Source organism: Caenorhabditis remanei, chromosome IV, assembly GCF_010183535.1.
Source record: "Caenorhabditis remanei strain PX506 chromosome IV, whole genome shotgun sequence".
NCBI lineage: Eukaryota > Metazoa > Nematoda > Chromadorea > Rhabditida > Rhabditidae > Caenorhabditis > Caenorhabditis remanei.
The window spans coordinates 2,586,461-2,602,983 of record NC_071331.1 but is presented as its reverse complement, the minus strand read 5'-3'; the positions used below and the strand labels follow the sequence as shown (position 1 = coordinate 2,602,983).

The 16,523-nt window shown below is 38.7% G+C and overlaps 3 protein-coding genes across 3 annotated transcripts; 1 reads left to right on the top strand and 2 right to left on the bottom strand.

The window, feature by feature from the left end:
* Positions 1 to 2,560: 2,560 nt before the first annotated feature.
* Positions 2,561 to 3,461, top strand: GCK72_012269 (uncharacterized protein; the record flags this gene model as incomplete). The annotated part of the gene is made up of 3 exons (XM_003096902.2): positions 2,561 to 2,639; positions 2,757 to 2,945; positions 3,352 to 3,461. 3 exons carry the CDS (start codon positions 2,561 to 2,563, stop codon positions 3,459 to 3,461), a joined length of 378 nt encoding a protein of 125 aa, XP_003096950.2.
* A 2,307-nt stretch (positions 3,462 to 5,768) lies between these two features.
* On the bottom strand, positions 5,769 to 6,026 carry GCK72_012268 (uncharacterized protein; the record flags this gene model as incomplete). Its single annotated transcript, XM_053728973.1, has 1 exon — positions 5,769 to 6,026. The coding sequence occupies one exon, from the start codon at positions 6,024 to 6,026 to the stop codon at positions 5,769 to 5,771; it is 258 nt and encodes an 85-aa protein (XP_053583745.1).
* Positions 6,027 to 6,104: 78 nt separating this feature from the next.
* GCK72_012267 (uncharacterized protein) lies at positions 6,105 to 6,360 on the bottom strand (the record flags this gene model as incomplete). Its single annotated transcript, XM_053728972.1, has 2 exons — positions 6,105 to 6,246; positions 6,299 to 6,360. 2 exons carry the CDS (start codon positions 6,358 to 6,360, stop codon positions 6,105 to 6,107), a joined length of 204 nt encoding a protein of 67 aa, XP_053583744.1.
* Positions 6,361 to 16,523: the final 10,163 nt, after the last annotated feature.

Genomic DNA, 16,523 nt, shown 5'->3' with positions numbered 1-16,523 from the left:
ATTTTTTTCCATTTTCCAACAAAAATAACAGAATTTTTTACATTTGCGGTGTTAAATTAATTTTTTCCTTCACAATTTATAATTTTTAAACAAAAAAAAACTACGAAAAACCACTTGAAAACTCAAAAAAATCGATGAAAAAATCTGAAAAATGACTGAAAATTTTTCATTTTCGAATTCCCCGCGCCCATGTCCGCAAACACCGACACCGCCTACCGTAATCCCCAAAGTCCGCAATTTTTCAGCATTTTTCATTTAAAATTCAATATCTTTTCAAATCTCTCACTTTCCGATTTTTTCACCAACTTTTCCGTCTTCCCCGCCAAATATCCATTCTATCGACACCAAAACGGCGTCCGAATGACCTTTCTTCTCCATCACTATCCGTCAAACTTTTTGCTGCTACACTTGCTTCTTTGTTTCCCCCCTTTCTTTCTTCCCAACAAATTTGTCCCTGACTTTTCCTAATTAGCCGTGTAGTCGTAGTCACTGTTCAATTAGTTATTGTTATGTGAATCGTCTTCTGGTTACACGTGGTGTGATGCATCCAACCGGAAGATAGTGTGTATTTGTGACGCAACCGGAAGCAACATGCTCCATTAACAGCGAACAAATGTCAAATTGCGTCCATATGTTGTGGGGGTACTGTAGATTTCTGTAGGTCTCAAAAAGGTGAGAACTGACAAATAAACTCCTGCATAAAAAGTAAAGTAGACCGCCAAAGTAATGCAAATACTTGTCCCCCAGACCGCCCGTGTAAGCGATCCCACAGAAAAGAGCCAACCGGGCCGCTTCTTCAAAATGCCACATGGCACCCACATATGATGAACAGTTGTCAGCAGCAACAGGGGCGCTTCTACCCCCCACTATTCCCCGACATGTGTGAGCCAGAAGTTCGCAAAAATTTTTACATTTCTTCCACTTTTCCTCCCAGAAACTTTCCAAACTTCTATTGCAAACTCAACAAAAAAAGGAAAAAAAGGAGCTGCCTGCTGCTGGAATCGAACCAGCGTCGCCACGGCCACAACGTGGAGTACTAACCACTATACTAAGCAGGCCGAGAGAGACAGCGGCCAGAGGCGTTGATAAAGGTGGCGGTGGAGGGGAGGGAGGAGGAGCGCGCTGAAAACTGTATGTGTTCAACACATTGTAGGAATTTTTTGAAACAAAATATTTTTTCGTCCTGGTTTTTGTCCCCCATTCACCCGATTTTTTGTTTCTATTTTCCTCCGTATTTGACCTTGCCCCACCCGACCTAAACAGATTATCTTTATTGGCTCTTATCTCAAATCTCCGTATACCTCTCCTCTTCTTGCATTTTCTCTCCACCCTCCACTGACTCCCTAATTACTAGGTGTCATCATTCGACTCCCCCATCATTTAGTCAGATCTCCGAGCGCATATAAATCACGAGAGAAGTTACTTAAGACGTACTAAAAAAATTTTGTGGGGTAAGGGTATACTGTATTCCATTACTGTAACCAAGAAATATGTTACCACTTTCCGTCCTTTTTTTATTTGCCTTATTTCCCCCTAATCGTAGTGGCAACACAATAGAAAAAGGAGTCTCCTCGGAATAATTGAGGAAGGAAGGGGGGAGACCTTGTTGCGAACCAAGAATATGCTAATTTTCTATTGAAACCACTTTGTAAAACCATCGTTAAGTACTCAATGACTTGACCTGAATTCCTCTTTTCCATAGTTGTCAAGGCCCGGCCCGGGCCGGGCCGGGCCGGGCCTTGTCGGCGAAATCAGGGCCCGGCCCGAAGGCCCGGGCAAATTGGCGCGAAAGTCAAATTTTCAAATTTTTTCAAATTTTTTGAATTTTTTTGAATTTTTTCGCGAAAAAGTCAAATTTTCGACTATCAGTCAGAATTAGAAGAAATTCTGAAAAATAGTCAAAAATGGACACATTTCCGATGAAAAATTGAAAAAATTTCGAGAAAAAAAATTGGGAAAAAAAGGGTCATTTTTTGAAGCCGGGCCTTCGGGCCTTGCCGGGCCTTGCCGGGCCGGGCCTTGACAACTATGCTCTTTTCTTGGTGGGGAGATCGAAAAATAGGAAAAAAAGGAAAAAAAAAGAAAAATGATCTCGGGCGGGATCGAACCGCCGACCTTCTGTGTGTTAGACAGATGTGATAACCACTACACCACGAGACCGCTGGTAAAGAGAGGAGCGACGGGGCGTATAAGAAAGTGGCAGAAGTGGGGCGCCGGGCGGCTCGGGCAACCGAGTCGAGTTGAGGCGATTTGGAAAGAATTTTTCAAGTTTTTCTTTAAATTTTCAAACGTTTTCTATTTTTAAGTTCCACCAAAGATTGTTTTGCCTAGTTTAATCGATTTTTGACCTTTTTTTGTTCGGATTCCCACTTTCCCATCGCATCTCCCTTATACAGGTGTGCCTTCCTCCTCCGCAACCAGTCCCCTTAAGCTCCGCCCCCTCAACGCCACACCCCTCCCATCTGTCCCGCCCGTCTTCCTCTCCCCCCTCTTCCAAACGATTCATACATTCTCGTACACTCTTCAGAGTCCTCTCTTCTTCCCCCCTACATACCTCAAAATGGCACCAACTCCAAAATTCGGACCAAAACGTATTCCAAGCTTGTCTGCAGCGTCGTGCTCGGTGAAAAAAGTCACAGGTGAGTAGAATTTTTCATTTTAAGAAATTTTAAGAATTTTTTTTGATATTAAAACTTAAAATTTTCAAAAAGTTTTCCTTATTTTCTTAACTCAACTAAGTCCCCCTTATTTTCCAGTCCCCTCCACATCCACACAACAAAACCTGAACGGTCAAGAGCGTGTGGAACTCCGAAAACTCGAGAAAATGTTGCCGGTTAGCCCAAAGAATAGTGATCCAACCGACGTTGTGCTTCGTGCCGCTTCTTATATCGACCAGCTCGTGGCGACAGTGCAAGCGAGAGTGAAAAATGGAACACTTCCTATTGGTATGTTTTTTTTTTGACATGGTGCATCGGTTTATAAAAAAAAAGCAAAAAAGAAAAAAAAGATTTCTGGAGGTATGGGGAATTGAACCCCAGCCCTCTCCCATGCTAAGGGAGCGCTCTACCACTGAGCTATACCCCCATGCGGCGGAGAGAGTGCGAGGGGGTTGTGATGAAAGCGGGGAAACGAGGCGGCCGCGAAGAGGGAAAGAGGAGCGAGAAGCTGAATATTGCAAACGCGCTCTAGGGAGAATATGCCTATTTTCAGCCTAAAATCGTGATTTTTTTCAATTTTTTCGTTTGAATAATAGCCTAGAATTGCCAGGGACAAGTTTCATCATCAATAAATCCGCTGCAATGGCGCTCTATGGCTCTAAAATTCAATTTCCTAATTTGTTTTCATTTCCAGAAGCCCTTGACTCCCTTCCACCTCTCTACTCCACCTGCATCAAATCTTCCATCGCCAGACATGCAGTAACCGGCAAGAAAACAAAGAGAAACATGGAAAAGAAGCGATAATTTTCAATTTCTCGCTGAAACTTTTGTATTTTTCTGTGATTGTTTACTTTTAACTCTAATACGGGTAACATTTATATTATAAATTAGATTTCTTCTACCGTACCCCTCTTTGTTTGACCAACTTGTTAGTAAGAGTGTGAGAATGTTTGTACACACTCCTCTCGATCTCCCGCAGTGTATGTGGACCATTCTCAACAGTACGCGAGTATGTGTGTCCACACAAAAAGTGCAATATATGTGTCAGGTGTCAGCTTTTCAGGCAGACACAGAGAGCGTTTACACAAATGTGAGAAAGGACAGTTGTCAATTGAACAAGTGTCCCAGCCAACCCCGCGCCATCTGACTAATGGTCCGCGCAACACAACTTTTTCGTCGATTTCTTCAGAAAAAGAAGAAGAACACGAAGACATTAATCTTCGTCTTGTCTTGCCCCCCTCACTACTACAATTAGAATTGGAACAGGTTTCCCCTCTTCTTCGCAACTTGTCAATCTAGCAGACACCAGTAATTTAGTAAAGAAAAAAACGTTTGAAAAAAGTTTTATTTGACATGATGCATCGGCTTGTTTAGCAAAAAAAAGAAAAAAAAGGTTTCTGGAGGTATGGGGAATTGAACCCCAGCCCTCTCCCATGCTAAGGGAGCGCTCTACCACTGAGCTATACCCCCGCACATAAATGTGGCCGGCGCGGGGCCTAGATAAGCGCGCGGTTTTTAGGGGGTGAGAAGTAGTGATAAGGGAACGCTGTAAGTTCGCTCTAATGATAAAAATGTAGTTCTTGGCGGATTTTAGTGTTTTTAGGGGATTTTGAGTGATTTAAACAAAGATTGTTTGCAAATGAATGACTTTGAATACAAAAACAATTCGTTGCTCTTCTTTTTCGATCGTTTCTGCCGATTATGTGTTGACTAAAGATGCAAGTGCGCTCTAATAATAAATAAGTGGGTTTGAGGTGGATTTTTGTGGTTTTTGGGTAATTTTGCACTGTTCGCAAGTTTAGCAGTTTTTCTTATTCGCCGCATCCTTGTCAAAATCTCAAAATCCCAAAATCCATCACGACAACGATCTGACCCAAATTTGTATGTCATCTATTTTGACAGCATGTCGGCGGCGTTTTTCTTCTCTCCCCTTTTCCTTTCCCTTCACAGTAAAGAAAAAATAAGCAAAAAGGAGACCTTGAGCGATTAATTTTGATTGGATTACGAACACTATTGTCGGCTATATATTCCCCTTATTTCGTTCCGTTTGTCGGCTCCCATCGCTCCTTTCTGGCGCCGACCGGTTCAAGGTGAAGACTACGGTAGGTATAAGTGACAGATGGCTGGTTTCGGTTAATCTAGTGGAGTGGTTATATGCATATGTGGATTCTCCACCCGCTAACACCTTATTTTGATCTCACACCGACATTTACGGTAGCACACGCAACACGTCCCGATATGGAAACAATGACGTAATCAGTCTCACGCTACGAAAACATTTATGTGATTGTACGGTGTTGCGCCAGTTCTTCTCATCTTTCCCGACCGTTTACGACCATTATCGGGACATAAAGATGGCTTGCGTCACACAAGTTTTCTTTATGGTGCATCGGCTTGATTAGCAAAAAAAACAAAAATGTTTCTGGAGGTATGGGGAATTGAACCCCAGCCCTCTCCCATGCTAAGGGAGCGCTCTACCACTGAGCTATACCCCCGCACACAGGTAGAGCGCAAAGTCCCAAAAACGGACCAGCGCCGGATCACCGGCGAACATTCTGTGGCTGACCGACGGGCCGCCAACGGTCCGTCGAACATCCGTAGACGGCCCGTTTTCTCGCTTTTTGAGCCGCTGACGGACCGGTTTTCATCCGTTTTCAACCCATTCTGGTCCCTTCCCGGCCCCCATTAGGCTTATTAAAAATGATTTTTGCGAACAGTACTCGTTATTACTAATACTTATTTATTAACAAAACAAAATTAATAGCAAAAAATGTTGACACTTATAAAAAATAATTTTTAAAAGAAACATCAAAACTAGGTGACTGAGACTTTAGAAAATTCGCCTTTTTGCTCGGTGCTCGTCGATTTTCCGCATCAAACAGGCGAGTCGAGAGTGACTTTCTTCACTTTTTCCTCTCGTGGCTTCCCTTGATGTCCAATCTTCGTTGAGATGAATTCGCTTGTAGTCGAATCAAACCAATCTGAAAGAGAATAAGTTACAATACAATTCATAGTTATCGGACAACTTACTTATCACTCAATCATTTGACAACATGATGCGCATGATGAGAGCATTGAAGGTGGGGTATCGAACAGAGAACCAGTGAATTGTTAAAATCCCCAAATCGACGAAGTAGCCGTTTGACCGAGAAGACAGTCTTGATGATGATGATTCTTCGAGTGTTCTCCACGATGATGGGACATTGAATCGGCTACAAAGACTTCACTACTACTTCCTCCCATCGATAGTTCGTTTCCACTGTCGTTTGCATCGGCATCAATAATGTCGGTTTGGAAATGATGAAGACCTCCTCCAGATGATTGTTGTTGTTGCTGTATTGTTCCTCCTTCCGTTTCCATTGATGTCATTGCCTAGTGGTGGTCATCGCCATTCGACAATAGTGTATCATGTTGACCTTGACCGTTTGATCTCTGAAAAAATACTAGCTAAGTTTCCACTATTTGAAAAAGCGCGATTATCATACTTTTGGTTTCCACTGAGTCCACTGAAGACTTCTTCTCCATATCGATTAACCAGCTCTTCCGCTTGTCGATTTGGGCACAATTTTCGGGCGTCCCTTGACATTCGCTGAAAATATATTAATATTTTACACTTAGGTTAGCAATTTTCTGATACAAACCTTACGAATCCTTTGAAATTCTTCGTTTTTGGTGGCCAGTAGGGGCGCACCGCCGACGACATTCTCGATTAGCCTGAAAATAGACAATTTCGTCGAAATTAGTAACAAATAGCGAGTGAAAAAGTTTTTGACAGATAAATAAACCATTTTTACTGAAAATAATGTAAGATAAACAGAAGAAATACCATAAAAATTGAAGGAAAACGAACGAAATAAAATTTTGACGCGGAAAAAATTCAGTGTCGATTTACGACAAACAGGGCGCGCTGCCGTAATTTCGGAGTGTCGTTGCGAGCTTCAGCTTCAACGAGTCAACTCGAAAAAAGTGAATACTCGGAAATTTCAGTGAAAATGATCGTTTTTTTGAGAAAAACACATAAAATGAAGAAGCCTGATAATTCCTGAAACAAATTATTGAAAAAAAATCAAAAGTGTCTGAACAAAAGTAGGAAGTGATCAGATAGCTAATACTACAGTAATACTTGTGAGATTGTGAATAGAAAGTATCCTTCTGGTTCGGTTTTGTGATTTAGAAAATTCTTGAATATGAAAAGCTGAATGTTGTACAAGGTCAATAAACCAAGTATAGACATCCTCTAGCTCTATATCTGTTCGTTGAACCACTAGCAGCACTATTTCTTTATATAAGTTCACTTAGTTTCAAAAATTAACCATTTAGACTTTTATTGAATAACTAGAACACTAAAACTACTTTTGTATAGATTTCAGTGATTTTTCTACACCAAATACTTTCTCAGCATGTTTGAATACTTTGAAACGCCAATAAGTCGCCATTAGTCCGTTTTTCGGCCGCCATTAGTCCGTTTTTCGGCCGCCATTTGCCCGTTGTTCGTCCGTTTGCTTCAGAACATGTCGAAAACAAGAAAGTGATAGCTTCAAACAACTTCTACGGACTCTAAATGGTATAACAATCATTTGAAGCAGTATTTCGAAAATCCATTTTTTGACGGGTTTTTAACAGTGATTTGGCGGGCCGGTAACGGGCCGTCGTTGGCCCGTTTGCGGTCGTTTAGCCGCCGTTGGTTCGCCATTCGCACGCTTGCGGCCGCTCAGCCGTTGGTCGTCCGTTTTTGGGACTTAGCGGTCTACCTGTGCACGAGATGGCGGCAGGCGCGGGGCCTAGATAAGCCCGGTGTTTTTGGAGGAGTGGAGTGGGTGATAAGGGGGAAGATGCAAGTGCGCTCTAATGATAAAAATGTGGTTATTGACGGATTTCAGAGATTTTTAGGTGGATTTTAAAGAAATTTTGCGATTATAACGAGGTCAGAGTGAATTTCAATCAATTTCAGGAAGACTTGATAGGAGTTTGCAAATACGCTCTATTGATAAAAATGTAGTTTTTGATGGATTTTAGGGGTTTTGGAGTAATTTACAGGATTTTTGTAGTTTTAAGCAGTTTTCAGGCAGTGGAAAGCAATTTTTGAGAAGTTTGAGGTAAATTTAATCGATTTTTGCAACCTCGATACTCAACTATCTCTTGAATTTGTTTGATTTCATCAGTTTTTTATGCCGAATTCTTTGAACTTTTACGTGAAAAACATAGAAAGTCCTGAATTCTTATAGCAAACTACGTTTTTAACTGCAAAATCGCTGAAATAGTAATGCGAGAAAACAGTTCGGATTCAGATAATGATAATATTAGACAAAAGTGAAAATCGCTGGAGGGCAACTGTATTAGAGGGGCACCTCAATTAGAGGGTGCAACACTATTGTTCAAAGGGTCTGTCGGAGGGCACCACTATTAGAGGGGCACTTCAAATAGAGGGGCACCTCAAATACAGTTTTTACGGTACCTATATCTCGATTTTTGCCACCTGTTCCTTTCTATCAAAATTCAAATCCATCATCATATTTTTTGAAACTTTCCCCCCTTCTCTGAACTCCTAAAACTTTTACGATTACCACCTGTTACCCCCATCAAGGACTATGACACTCCCTGATTTTTACTTGAGATAAACGGAGGGCATACAGCACAAAGACAGTGAAGAGGGACTCTGTCTAATTTATTAGGTCGATTTTTGTCTCAATTGCATCATAGAAGAGAGAGACGTAACAGGTGACAATGACATGGAGAATGTTTATCTTATCCAGAGGGGGGAGAACAGTTTATATTTGTTATTGTGTAATGTATACCTGGGAATAGAAATGTAAACTTTGTAGGTCGATTTTATTTTCTCCACAGAAACGACGATGTGGAAGATCAGAAGTGGAAAAAAGTAGTTAGGAAGCAAAATGAACGTAACATCTCTTTATCTTATTTGAACAGAAAACGGACTTCTGAAACTGGAAAATTTTTTGAAAAAGGGTTTTCGGAGCAAATTTCGGAATTATAAATGACTATCTTGCGTTAATTAGGATGATCACGTTTTTGATGACAGTTATTACATATCTGAAACAGCACATTTTTTCAGAATCTTACCGTACAAGGTTTTACGATTTTCAATCAACCTGAACTTCTAAATAAGGACTCTTCGAAACTGGAAGTTCTTGTATTTCCGTCAATCTGTGTGTCCGGAAATCCAGATTCCCGAAATATTCAATTACACATTTTTGTCAAAATTTTTCCTGTTTTACCGGATGCATGAAATTTTTCAGTTTCTTGAAATTTCGATGGGGCACCCCAAACATGTGTCAAATTATTATGAAATAGGTTTCCGTTCCGATGTTTTGTATGAACTGGCAAATCTCTTTAATAAATATTTTCCCAAAGTTTAAACCGGAAACTTTATGTATAATCTCATCGTTAGATATCGAAAACTCCATCTATCCAACTGTCTGTCTGTTTGTCCGGAATGGAATCATAAATTGCTCTTCCTCTCTTTCCCAATGTGCCCTGATGTCATCCTCAAAATTTTCATAATTGTCAAGGCCCGGGCAAATTGGCGCGAAAGTCAAATTTTTTAAAATTTTTTAAAAAGTTTTCGAATTTTTTGAATTTTTTTGCGAAAAAGTCAAATTTTCGACTATAATTCAGAATTAGAAGAAAATCTGAAAAATAGTAAAAAATGGTCACATTTTCGATAAAAAATTAGAAAAAAAAGGTCATTTTTTGAAGCCGGGCCATCGGGCCGGGCCGGGCCTTGAAAATTTTCTTCCGCCCCGGCCCGGGCCTTCGGGCCTTGCTGGGCCTTGCCGGGCCTGCTCGTGCCTTGACAACTATGGAAATTTTGAATACCCTTGTTTTGAAAATTGTTTCCTGCTTTTACAAATGCCTAAATGTTTAATCTCCGAAACAATATTATTGCAATGTGCTTTGGTGATACGCTCTATCGTAAATCTATCCATCTGTTGGTCCGTCTGTGTGTCGGTATATCTGGCACACGCCACCTGGATTGTAAATTATCCAGATTGTAAGTTATTGAACGTTTTTAGAAGATAATCAGAAATTGGTTTAATGAATATTAGATTGCTTACAAGATATCATATTTCCACTTGTTTGTTTGTCCGAATGTCCAAAATTCTTTATTAGTACGAACACAATAGCATGCACTATCCCGTCACAATTTTTCACTTTCACAAAACAGTTTTTTTCAGACTTGCAACGGGCTGGGCCGGGCCGTGAGAATTGAGAATTGAGAATTTCTCCGGCCCGGTCCGGTTGGCTCGGAAGTTCAGTTTAAATTGTTTTCAAAAATTTTTAGAATGTTTATTGAAAAAAAATTCTTAAGAACGATAGTTTGTGGGTTTCAAAGGCTTTTGTGACTGAAAGTTCCTGTATTTCTGTCTGTCTGTGTGTCCGCATGCCCTGATCATTGATTTAGTTCAAAAACGTTGTGCATTTATTTCATTGTGTCTGTGTGTCCGGACGTCCAGCTGCCTAGAATCAGCATAGTATTTTTGTCAAAGTTTTCTTGTTTCACCAGAAGCATGAATTTCCAATCTTATAGAAACAGTCAGTAGTAGGAAATACTTGACCAATAAATCAATCTGTCTGTCCACCGACCCAACCGGTAGCAAAAAATACACTTCATTTTTTCACAATTTTGAAACAGAAATCTTATCTTTAATCAAATATGCAGGATCGCGTAACATCCAGCACCACAACTAATTCTAAAAGAAGAGTCTTTGAAATCTATTTTTTTGTATTTCGGTATGTTCGTGTGTCCGATATATATCCCGGTTCCCAAATATCAATATGTTTAAGTTTCTTTTTGCTTTTAAGAATGGTGTACCAATTGACTAATTCTTGAAGATAATTCATCTCATTTCTAAAACAGCAAACTTTTTTTTAGAAGTCGCAAAGAAATCTAACGAAGTGATGTCCTTCCACTTGTCTTTTTGTCCGAATCACAACTTTTCCCACTCTTGTCCGGACCGAAACATACTTCAAATTGAATTTTTTGAGACGAAAAATATACCAAACTATAGATCTCGGTGAGATCAATATCCATGACTCGCTACGGACCGGTTGGCTAGTTGTTAATGTACCGCATGCCTGGATAAAGTCCTAAAAAGACGCGAAAATTGATAAAACAAAAATTAGCCAACCGTCCCGTAGTAGGTCGCAGATATAGAACTCCCCGAGATCCAAACTCATCAACATGAACAACCCTACAATAGTGAGGATATAAAATTCCCGACCCGTTGAATTCTCTCTATCGCAGGTGTGAATAAACGATTTGTTACAAGAAAGGCGAAAAGAAATGAAATTTGCCGCCTAAAAGGGGGAGAGGCCATCAAAAAATGGCAGGTGGCCAGTTATCTAAACACCCCGCCGATTCCCCCTTTTCTCTCAGCTCGATTACCGCATTTTCATTGTTTATTACCCCAGGGGGAATGGCATGCAACATTTGCTTTGTTGGTGGGCCGAAATCCGGGGGGAAAGCCGAAAAAGAAGACGGAAAGGAACTGAATAATTAGTGTGTTATGTAAATGAGAGAGTGAGTGGCAACAAATTGAGTTTCTGGGGGGGGGACATCCTAGGGGGAAGCTTTGAAGGGTTTGAAAATGGGAGAAAGTTTAGAGAAGTTCCCACGAAAATATCTTTGGAACTATAACAAAACCAAATTCCCTATTCAGTACATGAAAAATTGTCAGAAGTTGTCATTCTTTCTGTATGAAACATATCTGAAACTCTAGTTTTTCTAATGTTTCTCGGGGAAAAATGAATTCTAGTCTGTGAGTTGTGTTGTCCGAATGTTTGTGCTAATGTTTCCTTGTCCAACAGATGTCATTATCGAACTGATTAATTCTCCAAGTAAAAAATAAGTCTGTAACAGGACGTTTTCAAGATAATTATCTTGAAAAGTTAACTGATGCACATCTGGAATTGTCTACATATATAACGGAATCAATCCTAAATGTTGTATGACATGAATTGATTAAATTTATTGAATCATACAGAATATAGGAGAAAAGGATATTATAACGACAGTTTTCTGTCTTACAGACGTTCAATTCATCAGTCATTCTATTTTTTTTGTTTTCTGCATACCACAATTGTTCTGCATTGTCTAACATATTAATTTCTTCTCAAAGTCACATTCTTGAAACAGTGATCTTTGATTTTGTTCAAAACTTTACAGAGTATGTCTGTCTTTATGGATTTGTGTCTAAAATCGTGATGTTCAAATTCTTAAGCCAGGTACAAGAAAATTATGAAGCTGATTTTATTTTCTCTATTCGTTGGCATCTACAGGTGGCTGAATTTGAGTTTTTTTTTCCAAATGATCAGCGCTCAAACTGAGAACCGTATTTATTTAGATAAAAGACTCGCATTAGTCAGAACATGGGCGACCATCCAGGATGAAACATTTACGAAACTGTCATCTCGTGCATTTTAAGTGGCACATTTTAATCAAAGTTTTTGTTATAATAAAAATATTTTACTGTAACCGAGAACTTTCAAGAAAATATACCACTCTCCACGACAATCAATCTCTATTCACATCAGAGCTGTGCGGAAGTAAAATTTTTGAAAAGGGAAGAAGTAAGAAGGAAGAGGGAAGTGGAAAAAAGCCCGGAAGAAGGAAGAAGGAAGTCGAAGGAAGGAATTCCGCACAGCTCTGATGCACATAAAATGTCTCGGCCCGTATCCTTTATCGGAAAAGTATATGAGTTTCAAACAGTTTGTACTTTTTTCCCCTACGTCAATTGATCGACTCTAATTCCGATTAATGCTTCCATTCGGTCCAATTTTTGACCTACCTGACCGACCGCCGACCCGACCGACCCCCGACCGTCAAATCGCCGACCCACGCAATTTTTTCTGTCTGCATGCGCCATAATCGACGACAAATTTTGAAAATAAATCCGGCTGAAAACTGACATTTTTTCGGGCAAGGATGACAAAAAATGAAATTAATTTGGAATAATTTGGACAAAATTAGTACTTCCAACAATTTTTAATACCAATTTTCGTTCATAGTGCAATTTTTAATGACCACAGGTTTATTGTTTCAATTTTCAAAAATCACTTGAAATTCGTTAAATTTTTCAAAGTGGATCATGTTTTGACATAATTTTCAGCGCACTTTTCACAATTTGAATTTTGAAAAATTCTGAAATTTATGAAAAAAATAAACTATATTTAAACTTCCGCCGATAAATACGCAAATACTTCACGCACAAATGCTGACCTCGGTCGGCTCGGTCGGTCGGCGGTCGGACCGAACCCGACTGGACCGAATGGAAGCCCCCCTCAATTCCGATCAACGAATCGTCTAACAGCTGAATGATTTCAAAATAACACATTTCTGAGACAGCAACTTTTTTGCTCTCAAGGTTAACATTTTACTGTTATGAATTAATTTCTGTTGGTTTTTGATTTTGGTAATTGTTCAAATTAAATTTCATCTAAGAACGGTTTTTCAAAACCACGCCCCTGAAACAGGGATCCTCGATTCCCTTTCCAAAATGTTACTCTGTGTGTTTGGCTATGCCCATGTATGTCTGTTTCAAGTTCTCTGTTATTATGTATATGTGATACCTTGATATTTTGAGACATTTGTAACCACATTTTTAGATATCGAATAATTGCCATCCACCCCTATCTGTTTCATTAATTTTTTTGGTTTACTTTAGCAGTAAGTATTAGTAGTTATCCTGCATAACGATCTTCGTTCATCAAAACAGTTTCTGTATGAAACATGTTGGAAACAGAGCTTATTCAATTTCTTACTTTTTATTATGTAAGTACTGCTGCCAGTTCACTCAGAAATCTCTAAAAATTGCGTGTATAGATGTCGTGTCTCAATAAGATTCATGTTGATGGTGATAATTGTCAATCACAATAATCGCACCTCGATGAAACACTTTTGAAACCGAACATTCAATAAAAAACTTTTTTCAAAAACTTTCCCCCCCTTCTTTCAACTCCTAAAACTTTTACGATTACCACCTGTTACCCCCATCAAGGACTATGACACTCCCTGATTTGTAATTGAGATAAACGGAGGGCATACAGCACAATGACAGTGAATTAGGTCGATTTTATTCTCAATTGAAGACGGATCAGGTGACAATGACATGGAGAATGTTTATCTTATCCAGAGAGGGAAAGATCAGTTTATATTTGTTATTGTGTAATGTATACCTGGCAATAGAAATGTAAACTTAGTAAGGGTCGAATTGACTCAATATCCCTACAGCTTCTTGGAACTGTAAACGATCTTCTGAAACTGGAAAATTTCTTGAAAAATGGGATTTCAGAGCAAATTTTTTAATTTATACATATGACGATCTTGCGTTGATTGGAGCTAGACCAATTTTTGATAAAGGTTGTTACATTTCTAAAACAGCACATATATATCAGAAACTGATCTCACAAGGATTTAAGATACTGTTTTTACACTTGTCCCTTTGTCCGCATATCCAAGTTTTTGAAGATGACAGAACGCGTCAACTTTCTGAACCCCCTCTTCTCACTTTCCCAAAACAGTGCTTTCATTTTTAACAATCCCTCCAACCAATACAACATATGAAATTTACAATGACTAAAATATCAAGCAACATCGCCACTTTTGAATAAGGACTCTTTGAAACCGAAAGTTCCCGTATTTCCGTCTCTCTGTGTGTCCGGAAACCCAGATGTCTGGTATGTAGCCGGAGGTTGTCTAAATTTTTCCTGTTTTATCGGATGCATGAATTTTTGATTTACCGTTATGAATGTTTTTGTCGCTTTCTAAGTGATTTTGAAACATTTGATATTGATTTTTGGACAATCTAACAGTTCTTCTGCTGTTCGAAGTTCAACACTCCTAGCATCGGGAGTCATAGATAACAAGAGCGAAGTAACTTTCGAAATAGCAAAAAATAAAGATCAGGTCTGTTTTTATCAACAAAAAAAACAAAAACAGTGTCCGTACTTTCTATTTGAAAAGTTCTGTGAATGGAAATATTCGATTATGTCTTACAAGATATCATATTTCCACTTGTATGTTTGTCCGAATGTCCAAAATTCTTTATTGGTACGAACACAATAGCATGCACTATCACATCACTATTTCTCACTTTCCCAAAACAGTACATTTTCTGCCCTCCTGATGGTAATGTCTATCAATACAGATACTTCTACATAAAGACTTTTTGAAACCTGAAGTTCGGTACATATCTGTCTGTGCGTTTGCATGTCCAGATATCTGATATGTAGCATATCTGAAAAATTAGGTATTAAACAATTTGAGTACTTAATTATGTCGTTGAAACCGGATTTTTTTCTTATTGGACATTTCATTTTTGTTAATTTTCCTGTTCTACCGATCCATGAACTTTTTTGTTGGAAATCTTGTATTCATTCTATCGTCCTCTATTCATATATCTGTGTGCTCGATATGTCCGGATGTCCTCTTTAAAAACGTTATGAAGCGATCGAATAGATTGCAACTATCTCACTTCATTTTCTCACATCCTCAAAACAGCAATCCGATTTTAAATTCAATTTTCAGTACTATGATTGCTTAATGTCCAGCAACACAATTCAATCTAAAATAAGAGTCTTTGAAACCGAATTTTTTGTATTTCGGTATGATGTCCATACATAAATTTATTAGAACTCCATTTTTGCAGTTGACAACTTTTTTGTACGCGCACTCCCTGTCAAGTTACATATCGACAAAGTAATTTCTCCCTCAAATCGACCCATTTCAGTGCAAAATAGTGCGAATTTTGAGCTGTAGTCTTAGAAGGACCATAACTTTCTAGGGAGTGTCCGTACAAAAAAGCTGTCAACTACAAAAATGGAGCTCTACTTTTGATCTGTATGATCCATTAAAATCTAGTTCATGTGACAATCAGTATCACCATAACACACTCTCAAATTTGGACCTTTCAACTGGAAAAATCAAAACTTAATATATTTTTGAGCGGTACTGTACATCTCATTTCTGAAACAGCAATTTATTATTTTAGAAGGTGGTATAGAAACAAAGATATCTAACGAAGTGATGTCTTTCCACTTAAGTCTATTTTGTCTATTTTTCAGTTACTTAATACGGGCCGGATGGCTCGTCGTCGTTAATGTACCGTGGGCCGGAGTGAATTGGCAAAAATCAAAAATGAATTGGACGCATCAACATTAACACATTCCATCAAAATATCTCACTTCCTTAAAACAGTAAATTTTCCAGAATTGTCAAAAATCGGGCCAGTCGACCTGGATTCAAAAATGGGTACTCATTTTTTAACAATTTTTTCTTAAAATTTTCGAAAATTCATAGTAAAAGTGTTTACAGTGAAAAAATAAAGTTTGGCCAAGGATTTTCAAAAAAAAATTCGCAGGCTGAAACACTTTAGTGCAGAAGTGAACTAAAGTGGTTTAGCCCGAGAAATTTTTTTTAATTAAAAAAAAATTTTCAAACAAAGTTCAAAAATTCAAAACATGTCTCAAAACGAGCAGAGAATTTTTTCGATTTCGGCCCGGCCCGTGACAAGTCTGAAATTTGTCCATACCTCAATGTCCGAATAATAGCATGTTGCTCGGGAGAACACCCAACTTTTTGAATATTTATACAATTTGTGATAAAAACCAAGTGACGTTCATCAAAACAGTTCATTTTCTGACCTTTTGTTACTTGTTTCAATTTTATTAGATTTTCAAATTCATGAAATCAATGTCAACTACATAGCCACTTTTACATGAGGACTCTTTGAAACCGAAACTTTTCGTATTTCATTTTGTCTGTGTGTCCGGAAATCCAGATGTCCGATATGTAGCATATCTGAAATCTGAAAAAAGGATTTCAAGTTATTTTTATATTTTATTGCG